At 41.8% G+C, this 24,219-nt stretch overlaps 1 protein-coding gene across 1 annotated transcript in view; it reads left to right on the top strand.

Moving 5' to 3' along the window:
- The window catches only part of LOC144260148 (triple functional domain protein-like), a 196,866-nt gene that overhangs the window by 156,563 nt on the left and 16,084 nt on the right, over positions 1-24,219 (top strand). Inside the window, exons 7-9 of the mRNA XM_077808708.1 lie at positions 8,954-9,145; positions 12,220-12,351; positions 18,835-19,065. Coding sequence (XP_077664834.1) covers positions 8,954-9,145; positions 12,220-12,351; positions 18,835-19,065 — 555 coding nt within the window. The remainder of the gene's footprint in view (positions 1-8,953; positions 9,146-12,219; positions 12,352-18,834; positions 19,066-24,219) is intronic.

Raw genomic sequence — 24,219 nt, 5'->3', positions numbered from 1 at the left:
AGGCTGTGTCTCCCAAAACAGCCTGGCCCCCGCTCCCTGACTGCCCCCCTCAGAACCCCTGACCCATCCAACCCCTTGTCCTCTGACTGCCCCATCCTGAGACTCCCTGACCCTAACTGCTCTCCCGGGACCCCATCCCCTATCCAACCCCCCCTGCTCCCTGTCTGCTGACTGCCCCGACCCCTATCCACACCCCTGCCCTCAGACAGGGACTCCTACCCTTATCCAACCCTCCCGTTCCCCGTCCGCTGACCGCGCCCATCCCCCCGCCCCCAGAACCTCCGCCCCATCCAACCGCCCCCTGCTCCCTGTCTGCTGACTTACCCCTGGGCCCCCCCTGCCCTTTATCCAACCCCCCGGCCCCAGCCCCCTTACCATGCCGCTCAGAGCAGCATGTCTGGCAGCCGTGCCGCTTGGCCGGAGCCAGACGCGCTGCCCTGCAGGAGTGTGCAGCCTTGCCACCCAGAGTGCTGCAGGGGAGCGGGGACAGCCGGGGAGGGGCCAGGGGCTAGCCTCCCTGGCCGGGAGCTCAAGGGTCAGGCAGGATGGTCCCGCGGGCTGTAGTTTGCTCACATCTGGTCTACACTGAGGGTTAGGTCAACCTAACTTGTGGCTCTCAGGGTGCAAAATCTTTCATAGCCCTGAGCCACGTGGCTAGGTTAATCTAATTTTTAAGTGTGGACCAGCCCTTAATCTCAGGTTTTGTTTTCCCCATAGATAATGCTAAAAGCTATACTTGCTTATCCTCTTTGCCCTGGGAGTTAACTGACCCGTGACCGGCGAACATATATTTTAGTTAAGGAATTCTGGATTCCTATTGTCAAAGTATGGTATCTATCAGGTGTGTGTGTGTGTGGGTGGGTGGGTATGTGTATATACATATACACACTAGCTTGTTTCAGAATCACTAAAATCTGTAGTAGTCAAACACTGTCAGTTTTGTCTGTGAACTGTGAGTCTTAGAACTAAGCGCCCTTACAGATTTTTGGAAGCTTTAATCTAAAGCACGGAGGCTGCACTACAGACTCCAGTGGGTCAACAGTTAACTTGGAGCAGAGAGAAGGTACTAGGGTAGAATCTGTTTAAACCCCACCTCAGGGGCTGGTATGAACGAAAACATTAAGCGGGTCAGATGAGGTAAAGAGCGTTCAAGAACTGAAAACCTCTGTTTTTTTTTTTTCTTCCCCCTCTTAAAGATACCTTTTTCGGTCTCAAGTTTTTTACTTCTAACATTTCTTTAATTTACAAACCTGTCACCTTAGACTGATTGATAAGCTACATCTTGAATTTTAAACTCCTGTAAGATTCTTTGAGTCTCCAACAAACAAGAGCTGCACTGTTAGTTTTAAACTGCAGTCTTTGTCAGATCACTTTGACATGCAGTGATTTTTCAAAAGACTAAATGCTAACGCATAATTGGAATAGACGCACCTAGGTGTCTCTGTAGACTTCATTATTTTTGTATTCTAGTTTCCCAGGGAGGGGTTTTTGTAAAGCATTTCTAGACTAAAGAGTCCAGTTTTCTTTTCCATAATGCAACAGGGAGTACTGGTTGGATACTGCAGGTAACTTAAATAATTACTAATGAGGGACTATAAAACTGTTGACATTGCCCAGTTTTCACTTGTCTGGGCAGTGCCTAGTACAGTGGATCATTGATCCCTGATTGGAACTTCTGAATGCCATCTCAGATGAGTAATTAGTAATTTACCACAAAAGAGAAGTAAGGATTCAGTGATAATAGTCCTAGTGACATACTTTTAAGGAAGAAAGAAAAGGAGTACTTGTGGCACCTTAGAGACTAACCAATTTATTTGAGCATAAGCTTTTGTGAGCTACAGCTCACTTCATCGGATGCATACAGTGGAAACTGCAGAAGACATTATATACACAGAGACCATGAAACAATACCTCCTCCCACCCCACTCTCCTGCTAGTAATAGCTTATCTAAAGTGATCATTCTCCTTACAATGTGTATGATAATCAAGTTGGGCCATTTCCAGCACAAATCCAGGTTTTCTCACCCTCCGCCCGCCCGCCCCCCCACCCCCAAACTCACTCTCCTGCTGGTAATAGCCCATCCAAAGTGACCACTCTCTTTACAATGTGTATGATAATCAAGGTGGGCCATTTCCAGCACAAATCCAGGTTTTCTCACTACCCACCCCCAAACACACACAAACTCACTCTCCTGCTGGTAATAGTTCATCCAAAGTGACCACTCTCCCTACAATGTGCATGATAATCAAGGTGGGCCATTTCCAGCATAAATCCAAGTTTAACCAGAACGTCTGGGGGGTGGGTGGGGTAGGAAAAAACAAGGGGAAATAGGCTACCTTGCATAATGACTTAGCCACTCCCAGTCTCTATTTAAGCCTAAATTAATAGTATCCAATTTGCAAATGAATTCCAATTCAGCAGTTTCTCGCTGGAGTCTGGATTTGAAGTTTTTTTGTTTTAAGATAGCGACCTTCATGTCTGTAATTGCGTGACCAGAGAGATTGAAGTGTTCTCCGACTGGTTTATGAAGTTATAATTCTTGACATCTGAATAAATAAAATAAATAAAGTCCATTTATTCTTTTGCGTAGAGACTGTCCAGTTTGACCAATGTAAATGGCAGAGGGGCATTGCTGGCACATGACGGCATATATCACATTGGTGGATGTGCAGGTGAACGAGCCTCTGATAGTGTGGCTGATGTTATTAGGCCCTGTGATGGTGTAGCCTGAATAGATATGTGGGCACAGTTGGCAACGGGCTTTGTTGCAAGGATAGGTTCCTGGGTTAGTGGTTCTGTTGTGTGGTATGTGGTTGTTGGTGAGTATTTGCTTCAGGTTGGGGGGCTGTCTGTAGGCAAGGACTGGCCTGTCTCCCAAGATTTGTGAGAGTGTTGGGTCATCCTTCAGGATAGGTTGTAGATCCTTAATAATGCGTTGGAGGGGTTTTAGTTGGGGGCTGAAGGTGACGGCTAGTGGCGTTCTGTTATTTTCTTTGTTAGGCCTGTCCTGTAGTAGGTGATTTCTGGGAACTCTTCTGGCTCTATCAATCTCTTTCTTCACTTCTGCAAGTGGGTATTGTAGTTGTAAGAATGCTTGATAGAGATCTTGTAGGTGTTTGTCTCTGTCTGAGGCGTTGGAGCAAATGCGGTTGTATCGCAGAGCTTGGCTGTAGACGATGGATCGTGTGGTGTGGTCAGGGTGAAAGCTGGAGGCATGTAGGTAGGAATAGCGGTCAGTAGGTTTCCGGTATAGGGTGGTGTTTATGTGACCATTGTTTATTAGCACTGTAGTGTCCAGGAAGTGGATCTCTTGTGTGGACTGGACTAGGCTGAGGTTGATGGTGGGATGGAAATTGTTGAAATCATGGTGGAATTGGTCAGACTGGACAGTCTCTACGTAAAAGAATAAATGGACACAAATCAGATGTCAAGAATTATAACATTCATAAACCAGTCGGAGAACACTTCAATCTCTCTGGTCACACAATTACAGACATGAAGGTCGCTATCTTAAAACAAAAAAACTTCAAATCCAGACTCCAGCGAGAAACTGCTGAATTGGAATTCATTTGCAAATTGGATACTATTAATTTAGGCTTAAATAGAGACTGGGAGTGGCTAAGTCATTATGCAAGGTAGCCTATTTCCCCTTGTTTTTTCCTTACCCCCCCCCCCCAAGACGTTCTGGTTAAACTTGGATTTATGCTGGAAATGGCCCACCTTGATTATCATACACATTGTAAGGAGAGTGGTCACTTTGGATGAGCTATTACCAGCAGGAGAGTGAGTTTGTGTGTGTATGGGGGTGTGGGGTAAGAAAACCTGGATTTGTGCAGGAAATGGCCCACCTTGATTATCATACACATTGTAAGGAGAGTGGTCACTTTGGATAAGCTATTACCAGCGGGAGAGACTGGGGTGGGAGGAGGTATTGTTTCATGGTCTCTGTGTATATAATGTCTTCTGCAGTTTCCACAGTATGCATCCGATGAAGTGAGCTGTAGCTCACAAAAGCTTATGCTCAAATAAATTGGTTAGTCTCTAAGGTGCCACAAGTACTCTTTTCTTTTTGCGAATACAGACTAACACGGCTGTTACTCTGATACTTTTAAGGATGTCTCTTTTTGTATATCATACCAAATGTGCACTCCCTATATGCAGAATAGCAGCTCCTGTTTCAGAACCTGTTTACTAAACCAGCATTTTATAAAGGGCTTGGGAATATGTGGGTGAAAAAGGAAACCTTTAATGCTTTTGCCGGTTTGTTTCTATTAAGTGCTACAGAGAAGCTGAGGTAAACTGGCAGGCTGTCACCCATATTTCCCGTGTATACTTGCCTTCCACTGAAATCAGCCACATGCCAAAGGATGACACATGCTACTATAGCCGGCCTGTGCCTTAGCTTGTTTATCTGTATTTGCTAGCCTTTGCCATGTTGAACAATAAATTTTTTTATATAGCCTGTAGGAGAAAAATTCTGGTATTTCCAGACCTTGCAGAACCTCTGTCAGGTATTTTGAAATTTAAAGAGCAAATGCCATTCTATTAAAGTGTGCTCTGAGTAAAGAAGGTTGTAAATGAGATGTACTTTTATACAAACTGCTGCCCATATACTTGTTTTTCTATTGCTGGTTTTTTTGCTGCCCTTTTGTGCTGCTCCATAGCATTCATTAGCTTTACACTTCTGCAATGCAGTGGAATAATCTGAAAAACACAGCGAAGTTGTACCTCTTTCCTCCCCGACTTCCTAAACAGTTGATTAGCATTTGGAAGCTCCAGATTCATTGCATTAGTTGTCATTTAAAATGACCGATTAAACAATTATTATTTCTTAGTAAAGTTGTTGATGATCATTGGCCTACAATTATTGCCTATTTACTTGCAGTCAGCTAATGGCACCCATCAACTAATGGGATAATTAAGAAGAAATCCCTGGATGGGGCAGTAGAAAAAGAGAGTACTCGATTCAATTCAAGAAATACCTGTTGGTTCTCGAACGGCATGACATTTTCACTTTGCGTATAGGTGTTATAAAGATAGTTGACCATATGCTTTCACTGAATGCATCTGTCAGTCCCTCTCTATCTGTATCCAAGGTTCAGTTAAGTCTTCCTATGGTAGCCAGTTGATATTTGAGGGGTTTGTCATCCTCCAGTTCTTCCTTTTTGTCATTCTTCTTTCTCTGATCTGAATTGCTGCTGCTTTCTGTCATAGGAACCAGCTTCTAGATACTGAGATTTAAATCTTTAGTAGACTTCTCAAATTGTGGTGGGTGCTGTAATGGAGGAAAAAATAAAATACTGAGTGAGACTGCTGTTCATTTGTGTTCTGGCAGTGTGCATTTGCACACTTTTTAGTACCTTTCATTCTAAAGCTTCAGAGAACAAAGTAGTGTAAATACAGTGATAAGGAATATTTCTTTGACACCCATAGATGAGCCATTCACGCTGGAAGCCTTAGATTTGGTTACCCTTATCATTGCTTTGGCTTCTGTAATTACTCACATTTATGGTGGTAAAAATTTCAGTCCTTCAAGCCCAGCTGATGCCATAAGATTAGCTGACTTCTTGTTGTGGTGGGTTATACGGATTAGATGTACACTTCATATAGTAATAGAATATTTCCTTCATTCTTTTCAGTTTCTCAGTATGGAGAAAGGGAAGGGATTTTCAGTTTTCACTATACTTAACATAATTTCCCATTACTCAGCCAAGCCCCATTGTCAGGTGTTTTAACAGGCTTTTTATCATATAGTCCACATGCCAGAGAATCAAATTGAACTTACTTCAATAAGATAGTTCAGATAACAGATAGAGTTCTCCTGTGTTTCTCCAATCATATATACTGCTGCTTCAAAGAGGAAGAGACAAAGCCAGGTTAGATTTTGTTTTGTTATACACTTTGTTATACACTTTATTTCCAGATCTGATGCATTGTGATTTCAGTTAGTAAAGGTATCAAATCACAGAGTATTAGAGAGTGCTACCTTTTTTCCGCACTGATCTGTGATGATTTTCAAAAAGCGCAGAAGGTTGGAAAGTGGAACTCACGTGGACAGAATACAGAGAACCTGGTGATTTTAAAAAGTTGTACTCCTCACGAGCATTGTGTGTATTAGTGCTTGCTGGAACTTCAGGTAGTTTTTACTACAGGTGTGATGGTTCTCGGGGCACCTCGGACTGAGAGTCACTTTATTACCCCCTGCTTCTTATGAGAGGGAGTCTCAACTCAGTAACACCATGAGCCTTTTAGCCACTCAAGCACTCTCCTCTGGGCTATACCAGCCCTTACTTCACCTTGCAGGTTAACGATAGGTGCAGTCCAAGCCCCGAGTCCTTTTTGAATTGTTCCCCTGTGGTATCCAGCCCCTGACACATGCTACTCGTAGAAATTCCAGATACTTAGCATGCAAAGTACCCCAATTTACCAGTTTAACATTAAACCTCCACTTCTGTAAACCACACAGCACTTGCAAGCACTTATGATAAAGCAAAAGCAGGCTCATTTAAAAAAGGGCAAAGAATTAATTGGAAGTGGGAGAAAGTGATGAAAGCAAATGGTTACAGTACAAAACAAAATCCTAAAATGTGAACCTGGATCTACAATTATTAATAGTTAAATTTCCTATATAATAAAGTAGGCTTTCCCCCCCAAAGTTCAGTCCATTGCAGACCTAGCTGGTTTCACAAAAAACAGAATCCAAACGATCACTCCTTAAGGGGTTTCCTCAGTGAATGGATACGGTGTCCTTCCCTACACACTGTTATACTGAAAGAACCTTTTGTCTTTATTCATAGCCAAGGCGATCTCCTGCCTGCTATAATGTTCCTTTTCACCTCCAAGTGGTTTCTGTCGTTGGCAGTTGTCTCTGATAGTTTTCTATTGAATATTCTGGGATGTGGCAAGGGTAAACAAGAGAACCTTGCATTACCTTGCCAGCTGATAGCAGGGATGGTGAGTGGGGGGTGGGGAACAACTCTCTCTTGCTTGATGACAGGTTTCAGAGTAACAGCCGTGTTAGTCTGTATTCGCAAAAAGAAAAGGAGTACTTGTGGCACCTTAGAGACTAACCAATTTATTTGAGCATGAGCTTTCGTGAGCTACAGCTCACTTCATCGGATGCATACTGTGGAAACTGCAGCAGACTTTATATATACACAGAGAATATGAAACAATACCTCCTCCCACCCCACTGTCTGCTGTCACTTTGGATGGGCTATCACCAGCAGGAGAGTGAATTTGTGTGGGGGGGGTGGAGGGTGAGAAAACCTGGATTTGTGCTGGAAATGGCCCAACCTGATGATCACTTTTGATAAGCTATTACCAGCAGGACAGTGGGGTGGGAGGAGGAGTTGTTTCATAGTCTCTGTGTATATATAAAGTCTGCTGCAGTTTCCACGGTATGCATCCGATGAAGTGAGCTGTAGCTCACAAAAGCTCATGCTCAAATAAATTGGTTAGTCTCTAAGGTGCCACAAGTACTCCTTTTCTCTTGCTGGAATCTGTCGTCATTGAAACACATTACTTCCTGGTGACTAATTTGTACTTCAGATGCATAAGCAGACTTTCAATATAAATACATTATTCCTTAAATATTACCCATAAGTAAGTATATCTTATAAATCTTGGTAAGTTACGAGCTTTCTGTAGGTAACTTACATGTTGTTCTTCATGGATAAATATCTGGTCAGACGTGTGGTGTAGTGAGTTTGTCAGGTCTGAGGTAAGAGCTGTTTGCAAAGAATGGGGACCTTTTGCTAAAGAACTTCTGTGTCACGTGCCAAATCTTCATCCAAATTTGATGAGGTACTCCCAGTATTTTTCAATGTTACGAGGAGAAAAGTAAAACAAGAGCACTTGCTACAGATAACTTTATTGTAGCTTCTCAGGTTGGCCGAGAAAAAGAGTGACACTGTGAAAACAAATACCCTTTGGTTAGGTAAAGATTTTCAGCTTCTGGTATTTTCTAGAAGCTGAAATACGTGGTTTTTTCAGTTGCATGATCTTACTTTTTATCTGCCCAGAGTTTAGGTGTTGAGTGTTTAGGGTCAGAATAAGGATGTAATTGTGAGATGAATGCAGTGATGTCTATGGATGCCTAAGATTGCCCAGGTATTAAAATTTCAGAGCAGTGGTTTTCAACCTTTTTCCACTTGCGGAGCCCTACAAAATTTCAAATGGAGGTGCGGACCCCTTTGGAAATCTTAGACATAGTCTATGGACCCCCCCTAGGGGTCCGCAGACCACAGCTTGAAAACCACTGCTTTAGGGTATCATTTTCAATTTTTTGGAAGTTAGCTAGTCTTTTACTCCTCTGGCTAGAGTTCAGTGATTAAGTCTGGAAGTAATTTTTTTCAGAAAGTATGTGCAAAAACAGTTCAGTTATTGCCAAATACTGAAGAGGACTTCTGCTGCTGTCACTTTCTGCGACCTTGAACGGCTGTAATGCCTCAATGAGTGGAGGTAAAATTTTAAGGGGGAGAGAAGGTCCCTAGGTTATGGTGGTCTGGGAACATGAACACGCTGTTTAAAACACGTGATTACCAGTCACTTATGATTTCCTAATGGTTAACTATTTGAATGCCTTCATTTCTCCATTAGTGCAATAGATTTACTATACAAGCCCTCTGTGAGGCAAGATGAAGCTTGTCTGTTTGCTTTTATTAGGGTCTTTGTGAAGTACTAGGGGTTCCTTTGACCACAGTATTATCATTCATTGAGTCAGAAACACAAATTTGCAACAGCTGAGAAGTTCCATTGTTGTCAATGGAGCAAGGCTTCTTTACACCAAGAGAGGATCTACCCCCAAATATGTACTTTTAGTATATGTAAAACTAGGTTATTCAGAAAACATTGCTTAGCTTTTTTTCACAGATTCTTTCTTGAATCTAGGCTTGTGAGGTTAATTGTATTTCCTAACCACATTCTGCCTTTGTCATCCTTTCTCCGCAGAATGTGTATGTAAACATAAATCGCATCATGTCAGTAGCAAATCGTTTGGTTGAATCTGGCCATTATGCTTCACAGCAGATTAAACAGATCGCTAGTCAGTTGGAGCAAGAGTGGAAGGCATTTGCTGCAGCCTTGGATGAACGAAGCACCTTACTGGATATGTCCTCCATCTTCCACCAGAAAACTGAACAGGTCAGTAAATGGGACACAGCCAATGAAAGCTAGCAAGCTGAAATCATAAACCAAATTACCTGATTTAGCTATGAAACCAGTTAAAAAACAAATCCAGAAAGCAATTTAGCTCCATTTTGGATGGGGCTTAAAAGGAAGCAAAGGCTACAGGCAGAAGACTTGATCTCTGCTCAGCTGTACAGTAGTATGGAACTTCATCATCACATTTAAGCAGAGCCTTGTTCTCCCTGACTCAAGACTGCCTGGGTTTTAAGTCACTGCTCCTTGTGCTCTATACACGAGGCTCCTTAGAACACCAATACAGGATAGAAATTAGAAAGCAAAAGGACGTAGGAATTTAATGATTTGAGCATAGAGGCTTAACCTAGGGCAACCTTTTGAGATGATGAAGAAAGTAAAAAAAAAAAAAAAAAAAAAATAGTATGAATATAAAGGTCTTTTTACCCAAACAATCATTTGGCCAGCAATTCCTTGCTTTTTGCCTCACACGATGAGAGATGATAGTGTTTGACATGTGAATATCAGTCCCAGAATGGTTCAGTATTTAAGGAGCATTTCAGGAAACACCTATTGAGTAGTAAACCTAACTCACTGGAAAATTAGGGGAAGTAAAGTACTTAAGTGTCTGTCTTTAATCTAGGTTTCAGAGTAGCAGCCGTGTTAGTCTGTATTCGCAAAATGAAAAGGAGTACTTGTGGCACCTTAGAGACTAACCAATTTATTTGAGCATAAGCTTTCATGAGCTACAGCTCACTTCATCGTAGCTCACGAAAGCTTATGCTCAAATAAATTGGTTAGTCTCTAAGGTGCCACAAGTACTCCTTTTCTTTTTGTCTTTAATCTGCATTTGGAGTTGGGTGGGGGATGTTTACTCAGCGTCCCATAGGTGTACACTTAACTTCCATTGGCATTACATGTCCCTGTTCCTGGCTCTAGGCCCCCTAACAACTTAAAATACCAGTTATAAGCCATGTGTAACAACCAGTGAATTATTCTGGTCCAGGAAGAAGTAGGCCTAAGTATTCCACATTTCCAGGTTAATAGCCTTGATAACTAGAGCATGTTTTTCCCTTCAGGGAATTAGTTGCAGCCTAGTTGACAGAGGCATGCTCTTGAGTCTCCCATCAGTATTCCGTTTCCTTGTTGGTGTGTTTTGTTAGCTGCTGGGGGTGGTTTTATTGATGGGGAGCACTAGGCTTGTTGAGCTAGGTAAGAAGGTAGCGTGTTAAGTATAGTTCCTGTAGATATTCTTCAGTTTTCTCCTGTGACATGCCAAACTGAATTCCAGAAAAATTGCCAGTTGCTCATAACTGATATAAGTGGCCTGTTGGGAACAAGGTCATTTGGCCACAAAAATTTAAGAAGCAGTCTAATGACTAATTGTCTTAAAGTGGATTTTTGCATGTTTACTAAGAGGAGATGTTAGATTCTTAAAACCAAATTGTTTGAGAATGTGAATCCATTAATTGACAGACAACCCTACAGTGCTTCCAGCATGCTAATGATGATGCTTTGGTCTAGGGAAGCAAGTAGCTGATCGTAGTCCATTTCTGGTAAATAGATGTCCTTATTGCAAGTACAGCTGTTACTAAGAGAGACCTTTTTTTGGCATTCTCAACAGTGAGGCCACAGAAGGGCAAGTCCTGAAGCATAAACTGTTTTCATGCACCTATAGACGTGGTCATTCTAGGTCAGTTTGTGATACTTGGTGGGACGTGTGGGACTTCACCAGTGCTTGTGCTATATTTGTTCCCTGGTTAACTTAAAGATTTGCATCGCTAGAGTTACCAGTCTGACACCTTTGAAAAAGCACCATATGCAAAAACATAATTACGTGTTGGTGTGCCTCCTGACCAAAGTGGAGTGGTTTTTTTTTTTTTTTTCCAAATGAATTGCATCAGTGTCTGAAATTAGGAATGTATTTCACAGAAAGGTTGTTTTGTACCTGGCAGTTAACTGACAAGTTATGACTGACCGTGTCCAAGCCATTTTGGGAAGTTACTACGTGCTTCAGTACAGAGTGTACAGAAATGTGAATTGGTGAGAGAGAAGTAAAATAAATTAAAGGAAAGAACATGGTTTGCAGTTTGCTGGGATTAATTAAATTAGTTTCTTTAATTGCTCCTTCTGCTGTGTTCATTTGACAATTAGCTGTGATGGATTCTAATAATCTTTCCATAGGAAAACTGGCTGTGATTGATCAGCTATCTGATTAGTCATAGGGGTTGAAAGTTGAGGTGGAGAAGAAATGGGGTGAGAAAGGAATGGTTTGCAACAACCAGAGACTACAAATGGTTGCCTTTAAACTGTCATTTGCATTTAGGACTTTCTGTTTACATGCAAATAGCTTTAGGTCTTTAATTATTTTAGTGCTTCCATATACTACTTCCCAGATCCACTTCCAGATCTACTTCCCAGATCCAGCACACTTAACTGAGAGAGTACCTCTTGTTTAAGTTGCATCTCCCCTTATGCTCACTGTTGTGGGTAGCATAATACAGTGGTTTTCAACCTTTTTTTTCATTTGCAGAGCCCTAGAAAAATTTCAAATGACGGTGCAGACCTCTTTGGAAATCTTAGACAGAGTCCACGGATCACAGGTTGAAAACCACTGGCATAATAGGGTGTAGTTGCCTTTGGTGTATGTGATGTGAGATTCGTCTCATGCCTTTATCTTTTTTGGTTAGCTGAAAAATCAAGAAACTGTGTGAATGAAAGTAAGCTCCAGAAATGAGAGGTATATTTAGCAGTTGAGTTCACTTTGAAGATTTCTGACATTAAGTAGGCCAGCTTCCGTGTGTAGCGCTCCAGAGAGTGCTGGAGAACTAAAAACATGGACTCAAACAGATTGTTTAAAGACTGTTGGTTGTATTATGGAAACTATTTGACTTGTGAACTCACATATTCACTTACATTAGATGGTTTTCATCAAATAACACTTTTTAAAGGTCCTCCCCACCCAAAATAGTTTTGCACACTCCTATGTATGAGCATCGGTAATAAGTTTTACTTACTGATGGTGTCTTACCATATGTACATCTGGGAATGACACAATGTGGTTTTTCAATTTCTAGTACATGAACAATGTGGATTCATGGTGTAAGGCCTGTGGTGAGGTAGAGCTTCCTTCTGAACTACAAGATTTAGAAGATGCCATTCATCATCATCAAGGAATATATGAGCATATCAGCCTGGCTTACTCGGAGGTAGGCAGTTTATTTATTCCATTAGGCTGCTGACTTATTTATAGTATGTTTAAATAAAATGATGGTTACATCACCAACTGACAAAAACCAGAAAACTATCTGCTAAGTTTGGTACTATGCCTTGAAGTATTACACAGAAGGGCAGAGTATTAGTCTTAACTTCAAATTCTGGCTTTTGCTGGTCTGTTTTTCAAACTCAGACTTGGTTTCTGGCTTTTGCTCTTGTGGGAAGAACTTTAAACTGTCTAACTGGGATACCATAATGCTTCCCCTGCAGGCTGCCTTGATGCAGACAGCTTGGCAATGTATGAAACGGTGTATTTTTTCCATTGTGTATTACTTAATGCCATTAAAAGATGTTCAGATGTATTACGATACTGTCATTAAAATATGTTTTTAAGTGCACAGCAAATGTGAAATACCTTTGGAAAAGCACTGAATTAGGAGTCAGCACTTAAGTGTTTTTAAAACTTTCTGTTTATTGCAAAAAGCTAACGCGGATTGGAGTAAGGGTCGCATTATTCCTTTGGCAAACTAAAATTAGATACCTTGTTCTGCCAGCAGCAAAAAAGCATCTAAAACTAGCCAGTGTACACACACAGTCAGGATTTATAATATTTTAACATGTTCAACATCACTGTTTGTTTTCAAAAAGTCATAAAATCCTGGCTTTCAGAATTACAACCACAAGGTTGCACTTCTAAGCTAGAGAATGTATTTACAGCTGAGTTACCAACTCTAGGAAACAATTCCTTTTGAAAAATGCTGGCAGAACACCAATAGAGCACAAAAAAATAACATCCATCATGAAGTGTTTCTGGTGTACTTTAAATATTTCAGGGTCCCAAAGGGGCAGGAAATCAAATGGGTGTTGGCTTCCCTTTATAACTAAAATGTCCTGTATTAACGGTTTTTCTGTTCAGTCTCTCTCACTCCATCTCCTTTAGTGTCAATGTGTATTGTGACAGGTTTCAGAGTAGCAGCCGTGTTGGTCTGTATCCGCAAAAAAGAAAAGGAGGACTTGTGGCACTGTAGAGACTAACAAATGTTGTTAGTCTCTGCGGTGCCACAAGACCTCCTTTTCTTAATGTGTATTGTGTGCTTCTGGAGAACTTTTTTTGAAGGGGCTTGGGTGAGGTGTTACAAAAGTGAATGAATTGAGGATACTGATGATAAAGAATTTTTTAAAAATACTACTTTCAAGAACAAAAATTCTCATTTGGTGTTGAACTCAAATGGTACAAAACTCTGCCTACTGCTGGTGATGGTTTCGTTTTACTGTCTGAATGAAATGCAGAAATTAAGCAACATCAGATGAAAGAGAACAGGAGTACTTGTGGCCCCTTAGAGACTAACAAATTTATTAGAGCAGAAGCTTTCGTGGGCTACAGCCCACTCCATCAGATGCACAGAATGGAACATATAGTAAGAAGATATATATGTACATACAGATAAGTTGGAAGTTGCTGTACAAACTGTGAGAGGCTAATTAGTTAAGATGAGCTATTATCAGCCAGAGAAAAAAACTTTTGTAGTGATAATCAAGGTGGCCCATTTAGACAGTTCACAAGAGGGTGTGAGGATACTTAACTTAGGGAAATAGATTCAATATGTGTAATGACCCAGCCACTCCCAGTCTCTATTCAAACCCCTAATGGTATCTAGTTTGCATATTAATTCAAGCTCAGCAGTTTCTCCTTGGAGTCTTTAGAGTAGCAGCCCTGTTAGTCTGTATTCGCAAAAAGAACAGGAGTACTTGTTTCAGAGTAACAGCCGTGTTAGTCTGTATTCGCAAAAAGAAAAGGAGTACTTGTGGCACCTTAGAGACTAACCAATTTATTTGAGTGAGCTGTAGCTCACGAAAGCTCATGCTCAAATAAATTGGTTAGTCTCTAAGGTGCCACAAGTACTTCTTTTCTCCTTGGAGTCTGTTTTTGAAGCTTTTCTGTTGCAAAATTACCACCCTTAAATCTTTTACTGAGTAGCCAGAGAGGTTGAAGTGTTCTACCGGTTTTTGAATGTTTTGAATGATTCCTGATGTCAGATTTGTGTCCATTTATTCTTTTGCGTAAAGACTGTCTGGTTTGGCCAATGTAGCCCACGAAAGCTTATGCTCTAATAAATTTGTTAGTCTCTAAGGTGCCACAAGTACTCCTCGTTCTTTTTGCAGATACAGACTAACATGGCTGCTACTCTGAAACCTGTCATTATAAGATGAAAAGTAATTACAAGTTAATTGTCTAATTTTAAATTTGTGGCTAACATTTTAATTTATATCCCATACTGCCCTTTGGACTTGGCTGAAGTCACAAGGTCTCTTTCTGTGTGTAAAACATACCTTGATTTCCCTGTTTTATGCTGACAGACTCCTTGGAGGAAAGGAGAATGGTTGAGATTGTTTCTTACGACAAACCTGAGCATTTGATGCAAGTTTTAATGTGTTTAAGACTTAGTTTCTTTAGTTTTTAACACCTGGCCTCCCAAGAAAAGAAACTGTCTTTGAAATTTTTAACAACTCCGCTTCTTCAAGCTCTTTCAGTCATCCAGTGGATCCTGGTTGGAAAAAAAGAAAGAGTGAAAGGCTAGACTCAGTATTCCTGCTAACTCAAATGAAAGCACTTCACGGTGGAGGACAGGACAACAGGGTGAATTGTGAAATGATTTCAGACATGTAAAGAGCAATAAAGTCTTGAAGCAAAACCAAATTAGTTTTTCTTCTTGAGTTAATTATGAAACATTACAAGTGTAAATGAAACTTCACTTGAACATCTTATTCCTTGCTAACCAAAGCTGTGGAAAAATTGGATAGTCTGTCATTTTAGTCTTTTGGTGCAATAGTACCTGATGGTGATGAGTAGGAAAAATGAATTAGACTATATATCCTTTGTAGGCAAGACTTTACTCAGGCAAACTATGTGGAGTTTTTGCCTGAGACTGGAAGTTGAAATCCTATGTTCTCAGCTTGAGTACAGCGAGATATCTGAACAGAATCCCTTGAAATAAATGAGGCGAGACTTCATGATTTAATTGGGTATGGGTCCTGCTTTTGAGCAGGGGATTGGACTAGATGACCTCCTGAGGTCCCTTCCAACCCTGATATTCTATGATTCATCACAACAGCAATTCCCGCCTCAATGTGATGAAGAACTGACCGTACCCGGAATGCAGAACCAAAACCTGAATGCATAATGTTCACACATGATCAGTGTGCTGGTGCCATGGTACCATCAAGAGCTTGTTACTCAACAGAAAGAGTTCAACTTTACCCTCCTTTGACACAGACTCAAATCCAGTCGTTGTTAATGGGTGATGTAGGCATAGGTGAGAACCTTGAGTTTTAGGCTGTCTACACTGCTCTTTTGTCGGTAAAACTTTTGTCGGTTGGGGTGTGAAAAAAACCACACCCCTGACCAACAAAAGCGCCCGTGTGGATAGCACTTTGTTGGCGGGAGATGCTTTCCTGCCGACAAAGCTACCGCCCCTCATTGGGGGCGGTTTTATTGTAAAGAGCGGCTACGTTGCGTACCTTACAGTGGCACTGCTGTAGCGGCACAACTGGGCCTCTGTGAGGTGCGTAGTGTGGACGTAGCCTTAGTGTCCTAGGTGATCTATTCATTTATCTTTTAAAAAAAACCCAATAGAATAGCTAGATTATAGCGTATGCTTCAGTCACTTTAGGATGAATGAATTGTGGGCAGAGGGAGAAGTATCCTAATAATTCCAGCATTCGTGACTGACCATGTTTTTAAGCATTACACTTATAATGTGTTGACAAATAGATGTACTTTTTCCCTACTTTGTAACCAACTTCAAAACTAAACTTGCTTCTAAGCCTTGATTGTGGCTTGCAAATTTGAGATACTAATTACACTGTCCATTAGTAGGAAGAATCCTACAGTGCCTAATGAACATAAACTCAGATATTGGATATACGTGTGGATCATTGTATGCCCAATCACTGAAATGCAGCTAAAACTAGAATCTTATAAAATTAATGTGGCATGCATACAATGGATTAAAAACTGGCTAATTGATGATTCTCCATTTACAATCCCATGTTGAGACCATCATCAAGCCAAGTGTTTCCAGTGGGGTTCTGCAGGAATTGGTTCTTTGTCCAGCGTTGTTTAACATTTTTATCAATGGATCTGGAAGGAAACATAGTCGTCACTGATCAGTTTTGCAGATGATGTACAAATTGAGGGAGGTGTAAATAATGAAGAGGACAGACCACTGATTCAGAATGATTGTAAACTGGGATCAAGTAAACAATATACATTTTAATATGGCTAAATATAAATGTACATCTAGGAACAAAGAATGTAGGCCATACTTACAGGATGGGGAACTCTATCCTTGGAAGCAGTGGGGATTGTAGTGGATAATCAGCTGAATCTGAGCTCCTGGTGTGATCCTGTTGCAAAAAGAGATAATGTGATCCTGGGATGCATAAATGGGAATCTTGAGTAGAAGCAGAGAAGTTATTTTACTTCTGTAATTGGCAATGGTGTGACCACAGCTGGAATACTGTGTCCAGTTCCGGTGCCCACAATTCAAGAAGGATGTTGATAAATTTCCGAGGGTTCAGATAAAAGCTACAAGAATGATGAAAGGATTAAAAAACATGACTTATAGTGATAAATAAATTGAACTCCTTAAGTCTAGCATATCAAAAAGATGGTTAAGGGAATGACTTGATCAGTCTGTAAATATCTGTGTGGGGAACAATATTTCAAAATAGATTCTTCAGTCTAGCAGAGAGAGATACAACACGATCCAATGGCTAGAAACTGAAACTAGACAAAGTCAGAGTGAAAATAAGGAAGGCATACATTTTTAACAATGAGAATAATTAGCCACTGGAACAATTTATCAAAGGTCCTGGTGGATTCTCCCTCACTGACAGTTTTAAAATCATGATTGTTTGTTTCTGTAAAAGATCTACCTGATGAATTATTTTGGGGAAGTTCTTTGGCCTGTGTTGTACAGGATGTAAGACTAGATGATCACAGTGGTCCCTTCTGGCCTTTATGAATATGGTGGAACATATTAACTATTTATCACTTCACAGTAACTATGCACAGTAGTCTGGGACAGGATGTGAAGAATACTTTCCCCTGTTACTTTACAAGGAAAAAATTTCATAGGTGTACGGTTACCAGAGTAATAAATTCGGTCAGAACACAGGGGCTAACGTATTTTTATGGAAAGTTTCTTGTGGACGCTTTTTAAGTAAAAAGATCCGGGCCTTACTTTCTTGACATAATGGCAAGAAAAAACCCAGTCTCTAACGTTGTTCTGGGTCATTAGTTGAGTTACTGATTAAGAAAGAAAAGTGTCATCTGCTGAACTACCAGGTTTTGCTGCATATATAGATGCCTATTTTCTATCGTACTTTACTTTGTAGGATATTCATATTTTCAAATGTACTTTCTTTGGCCATATTACAATATTTTGTGTTTAAACCTAACCACTCAAATAGGTAAGGCATGTGTGTGGGAATAAAGATAAAATGCTTCCCTCTTTAATTACTGGGAAAAGAGAGAACCTCTGAAACTCTGCAAGGCTGTGGAATACTAGGAAATACACAATAGGGAAGTACCCTGTACAATTTCTAGATTGGGTTGGACTTGACACACTAGGTCTTAACTGTCTCTAAAGTCTGATTCTCATTGAATGAGAGATGTCTTTTTTTTTTTCTTACTTCACAATTGGAAGGCGTTCTTTCCACAATAGTACAGGTGTGGGCTGTCAGAGCACTGCACCAAATTCCTCCTACAAATGACAGCATCTTAATTGGAATTAATCTTGAAAATTAATTTCTTAAGGACTTAAACAACGAGTGTTGAACATTAGTTAAAAGTAACCGTTCCTCTTTATTTGATCATTGCTGCTTTTTCTTCAGCTAGTAAGACTAACTGTGATAAGTTGCTGTGTTCTTTTGAAATTATTTTGCACTTTAATGGTTGGGTAGAATCAAGACAAAACTAACAGAATTAACCTGATACTCTGATATCAGTACTACAGGTTAAAATGTAGCAAGATTTGTCATGTATTTCTCAATATTATGCTTCATAGAAGCACTTTGGCTCTGATAACATCCACACCTTATTCTAAGGTTAAGTCCCAAGTAATAGTAAACTTTGATTTAAGCATGTGAAATCAACAGATTTCAGTTAAAACCAACTTTGGCCTTACCTCGCATCACTTTGACTCTTATTGAAAAGTCACTAGGAAGATGAGCTTTATTGGTAGGCCACTGTTTCAGAACAGTAACTTAATGCATACAGTGGACATCATATATGTCATTTTCTCTGCGCTGTCTGTTGTAACAGCAGTGTGTTCCTATTCTGGGATTAGAGAGATTGAGAGTGCTAGGTGTCACGTCTTTAATGAATCTGTTCTGTATAATTTTGTAGTCTGCGTTGTTCATTAATGAGTTTTCGAACAGAAACTTAATGCTTCATCCTTCTTGCTGGTCAGGTGAGCCAAGATGGGAAGTCATTACTTGACAAACTTCAGCGACCTTTGACTCCTGGAAGCTCTGACTCACTAACAGCTTCTGCTAACTACTCCAAGGCAGTGCATCATGTCCTGGATGTCATCCATGAAGTCCTGCACCACCAGCGACAACTGGAGAACATTTGGCAGCATCGGAAGGTCCGCCTGCACCAACGGCTTCAGCTGTGTGTTTTTCAACAGGATGTCCAACAGGTTAGTTCCAGTCTCCTGATGTTTGTGTTTGTGGCCAAATACGCTATTAACAAAGATGAGAAAATAATTCAAAACAAGCAATTCCTGTATAAATTAGAAAATCCAAGCCCAAAGTTACCAGGCATAGGCAGAGACTCAATCGAGAAGAAAATGAAAAGGTAGATGGAAATAAATTTTCTGGTATAAAGCATACTGTTGGCAAAATCCCGCAGGTACAAATTTGTAGTACCTAGCAACTTACTCTTAGGTATTCATTTGTGCTGTGTTTTATGTCACATAGAACTTTTCAGCTTATGGTAATGACAGCAATGAATTATTGGTAATGGTCGAGCAGTGATGTCATGAGGAAGCATGGAAGTTGAGATGCATAGCTTGCATACGTCTTAGGGAATGGGTCAGGCTTTTTTTGAGTGGTGGAACACTGATCAGAACACAAGGTTTCTCTGTCTATTTTGAAAAATAGAGGCCATCTTTAACTTTCCTCTGTATAGCCTTCTTTGTGAGAAGCAAAAGTCACTCCAATTTAATGACTCACCTACAGGTTAGCACTTAAAATAATTGATGAGGATACTTGAAACTTATGTAGTGCTAAAACGCTCAAAGCACATTAGAGAGAGACCCCTGTGAACATAAGTGTAATCTCCCATTTTATGGATCAGGAAATTGAATTGAAGAGATTGTGACTTAACCAAGGCCACGTTTGTAGCTGGTGGATCCTAGCTTGCAGCTGAGGACCTCCTAACTCTCAGCTGTGCTTAGACCACCAAGACAGTAGCTTGTTTTTTTTTTTTGTTCAACAATTAAACAGTGCCCTAGAATTGACAGTCAATCCAAAAGTAAATGTGCTATCAGCTGTGCCTGATTGAGACCGTACTGTGATGGATTTGCCAAGCAGGAGACTACAACTTCTGTCAGCTCCTTTCTTATTCAGAATGAAGTCCACAGATCCTAGACATTGGGATTTCTGCTCCTGTGCAGCCTTGGAGGCAGACTAGTCTGTTAGACAGAGGCAGGGAAGATGTGGCTCCACCTCTGAGAAACAGCCAGATTTGGTCTGCCTCTCTGCCTTTCTCCTCATATTCACTGGGAAGTCTGCGCCCCCTCCCCCTCATCCTTCACCCATGCAGAGTGCAGCATGGCAGAGACACTAAGGAGGGAGGGAAAGACAGATTCTCTTCTGCACATCCCCTGCTGATGAAGTGCCTGCATGGAGATGTGTGCTTGTTCTGTGGAGGCCCAGGCCATGCAGGGGGAGCGTAGGTTGAAGTACAGATACCAGAAGGCCCGGGGAAACTTCCCACCCAGCCTCTGGAGCCCAGGTTCTCAGCCACGACTGACTGCAGAGCAGCTGTGCAGCCCCTACTCTACAGCTGCTGTGACAGAAGGGATCTGGTAGGGATCCAGAGGCAGAGCAAGGATGAGCCTTGGTAAGGGGCCCCTGGGCCCAACCCGTTCCTCAGTTCTACAGCATGCCCCCTACAGTGACTCCAGGTTATTATTTCCTAGCAGGGTCAGCCCAACTGCTGTCTTCCAGTGCAGTAAGTGGGCCAAAGACTCTGAACCTACAGGGTTGGAGCCTGGTGCTCCTTGAATCGGGTCAGCCTATCTCCAGGCCACAACCAGGAATCTCCAGTGAACAAAGCTTGGGACCCAGGGAGGACCCTTCTGGACCCATTGCAGCACCAATGTCCATTCCGAACTGCCACTTTCTCAGAGCAAGAAAGCTGCTCAAAAGAGTAACAACAAGGCCCTTCTCCCCCACCCCATGGGACTGTCTGTCTGAAATTCCTCTCTTCTGAGGAGGATCAGGATCAAGGGCATCAGTGTGTCTCAGACTTTCGGACCAGGGCCTCGGGCCTGAATTCATTTGTGTGGGTGGTCCCCAAAAACATAAGCCACAGATTGGCGGGCACCCCAGCTTGCAGTGCCACTCACTCAGATTTGGCATCCTCCCTCCCCATTTTCTGTCATGATGGAGGGTCAGTCAGGACAAACCGGAGTGAATGGTGCTCTGACCTGTCATGAAGGGTCACAGCATCACTCAGCTTTAGCCTGGCACCTTTTCTATTGGCTTGCCGGTTGCTGGCGTTGCAACCAGCACCTGTAAATTGCACCCGTGCATGTTGGTGCCAATAGCCATGCAGCTGTTAGCACGCAGGTCACATGGCTGCTGGGAGCACGGCTAGTGCAGCACTCAGATCCGTTGGCAGGCCGGGCTCTCCGTGTGGTGGCTGAGGCTTGCGCTTCTCTCCGCACTAGGAGGCGGAACAGATAGGCTTTGCTCACCAGCAGGAAGGACTAAGGGCTTCTCCCTGTGGAAGAAGAGGAGATAAAGAGAGACAGCTGGTCATCCTAGATATCCTACAAATGACAGCAATAGAATCTCTCTCTCTCTCCTCCTTCACAGGAAATAAGACGGTTGCTCCATATTATTCCTGCCCCCCCGCCCAACAAGTCATGAGGCTTCTCAGCTGTTCTCAATCTCTGGTATCTCAACAGATCCATGAAGAAATCACAATTCAGAATAAAGATGTTAAAATGCACATTAGCTGCCATCGATGAAGGGGACTGTGCGATATCAATAGCTGCGAAGGAGGCCTGTCTCTCTATCCTGATTCAACAGACGGTTAACTCTTAAGTACACAACACTACAAATATCCGTCCGTGGCCTTTGGTTTAGGGTCAGCACTGCAAAAGCTTATAAAACGTGCATGTAGTGCAGGGGTTCTCGACCTGGGGGGGCTGGGACCCCTCAGGGGGTCACGAGCGGTCAGCCTCCACCCCAAACCCTGCTTTGCCTCCAGCGTTTATAGTGGTGTTAAATATATTTAAAAGTATTTTTAATTTATTAGGGGAGTCGCACTCAGAGGCTTGCTATGTGAAAGAGGTCACCAGTACAAAAGTTTGAAAACCACTGACGTAGTGCTGTCTGAGAGCTGCTCTGTCTACCCCCTCCTGGGTGATCTCTGTCCTGAGTCAGTCCTAGATGGCAATACCCAAGCAATAGGGTTGCTGCGAAGCAATGGTTTTATGATTTGAGTCTCTTAACTCAGTCTCCATGTGTCCCCCATCTTCTACAAAGTTCATCACTCATCTAGATATTTGCCTAGTTTTAACAGGCTACACAAAAAGTACTATCAAAGTCAGAACAAACTAAAATTTCATAAATGACTTGTTTATACTGCTCTATATACTATGTACTTACATTTCAGTGTATTTATATTCCATTTGATTTATTTTAGAATTATATAGTAAAAATGGGAAAGTAAGCAATTTTTCAGTAATAGAGTGCTGTGACACGTTTATATTTTGTATGCCTGATTTTGTAAGGAAGAAGTCTTTAAGTGAGGTGAAGCTTGGGGGGGTGGGTGAGAGGGAGACACAGGAAAAATCAAACTCCTGACAGGGGTACAGTAGTCTGGAAAGGTTGAGAGCCACTGCCTTATTGCATGAAAGTCCAGAGAAGCTGAGAAATCTTTTCAAAATAGTCAACCTTTCAATGGGGACTACCCCTTGCCACACTCCTTTCTCTTCTGGGATCAGTGGTCTCCCATGTGGATATTCTCAGTGGGCTATTGCTCACATGAGGCCACTGGAGCATCCTCTTATTCTTCTTCCAAGTATCTCTCCTCTACTCCTCAGAAAAGGGTTTCCTCCCCAGGAGGATTCTCAGGTCACTCAGATGGTGGACATGTCCAAGCAGATTGAAGTCGGGTTTTCCAATAGGAGAACCAGTCAGGACAGTTATCACTACATATGCCAGCCTAGAGGGATGGTGTGCTTACATGGAATCAAGGACTCTCCAAAGGATCTGAAACAAGAGAACACGCACAACATAAACTGACAAGAATCCAGGGCAATGCAACGTGGTCTCACAGCTTTGCTCCCATACTGGGACTTCCCTTGTGCAGATCATGATAGACAACACCTCAACCATGTCATTTGTCTACAGACAAAGGGGAGCAAGTTCTACAGTCCTGCAAAAAAGAAATTTACCTTGTCATCAACTTGGGCAGGGAACAATTTACAGTCTACTCATTCCCTTCACATCAAAGGCAAAATAGAATGTTATGGCCAACTGGCTCAGCAGGCAAAGTTGGATCATCCAGAATAGTAACTGCATCCACAGGTGTTCAGTCTCCTGGTAAAGGATTTTGGTTTCCCAACAGTCGATGGGTTTGCCTACGACCTTTATCACAAGGTTTCAGGTTCTTCTTTTGCTGATGGGATCACAAAGCCAAGGCAGCAGATGCCTTGTAACAAAGATGGCCAAAAGGGATTCAGAAGACAAGCAGCACTGGTAATTCCGATATCCCCATTCTGGCCAACAACACCTTTGTTTTCTGGTCTCCTTGACGTGATGGAAAGATTTCCTATCTGCTTTCCATCTAGAAGGTATATGATATTACATAGGGCCACTCATGCATCAGAATCCAGACAGTCTAGCTTAGCTACGTGGTTCTTGAACAGAGCCTCTTAAGCCGAAAAGGTTATTCAGAAAGGTAATATTCACAGTTTTAGCTTCCATAAACAAATCTGCTAATACAGGCCATCCAATGGCCTGGCTGAGGCTCTCCCATTCGTATCCAGTCTCATCCCTACATCTGCATCATTACCACAGTTCTTGAGTTTATTCAAGATAGATTTAGGTGAGCCCTGGCAGTACAGATGCTCCAAGATCAAGTTGCTGCTTTGTCAGGCATCCTTACGGAATCAGGCAAGTGTTGGATTTCATCTTACCCAGATAGCCAGTGTTGGCACTGCAGGGTGGCTGCACAGCACAGGGAATAGGCATTGTGTTCTTAGGCAAGGTTGGTTGCTTCAAGGCTGGAAGGAAGTGCTGTAGTAGGAGTACCACACCTGGCTTTTTTGTCTTTGGGTACTGTGTTTGGGGGGGGAAGGGAGGGAAGGGTCATTGAGTATTACTCTGTAGCAACTGCCGATCATTGTCAATCTTTAGAACAATGCATAATTCTCATTTAATGTGAAGACATTTCTTCTGACAATTTATGAGTAGTACACTTCAATACCACACAGTTCAGAACACACAGGGTGGGTTATTTGTTTGTGGTGGCACAGTTTTAGAGCAAATGGCAATGTGAAGCCAAATCTATATCAGAAAAATTTAATTGATACTGGATTCAGAATGAAATA

This window comes from Eretmochelys imbricata, chromosome 2, assembly GCF_965152235.1.
Source record: "Eretmochelys imbricata isolate rEreImb1 chromosome 2, rEreImb1.hap1, whole genome shotgun sequence".
Classification (NCBI taxonomy): domain Eukaryota; kingdom Metazoa; phylum Chordata; order Testudines; family Cheloniidae; genus Eretmochelys; species Eretmochelys imbricata.
Note: the sequence above shows the minus strand (reverse complement) of the source record. Positions and strands in the feature narration are given on the sequence as shown.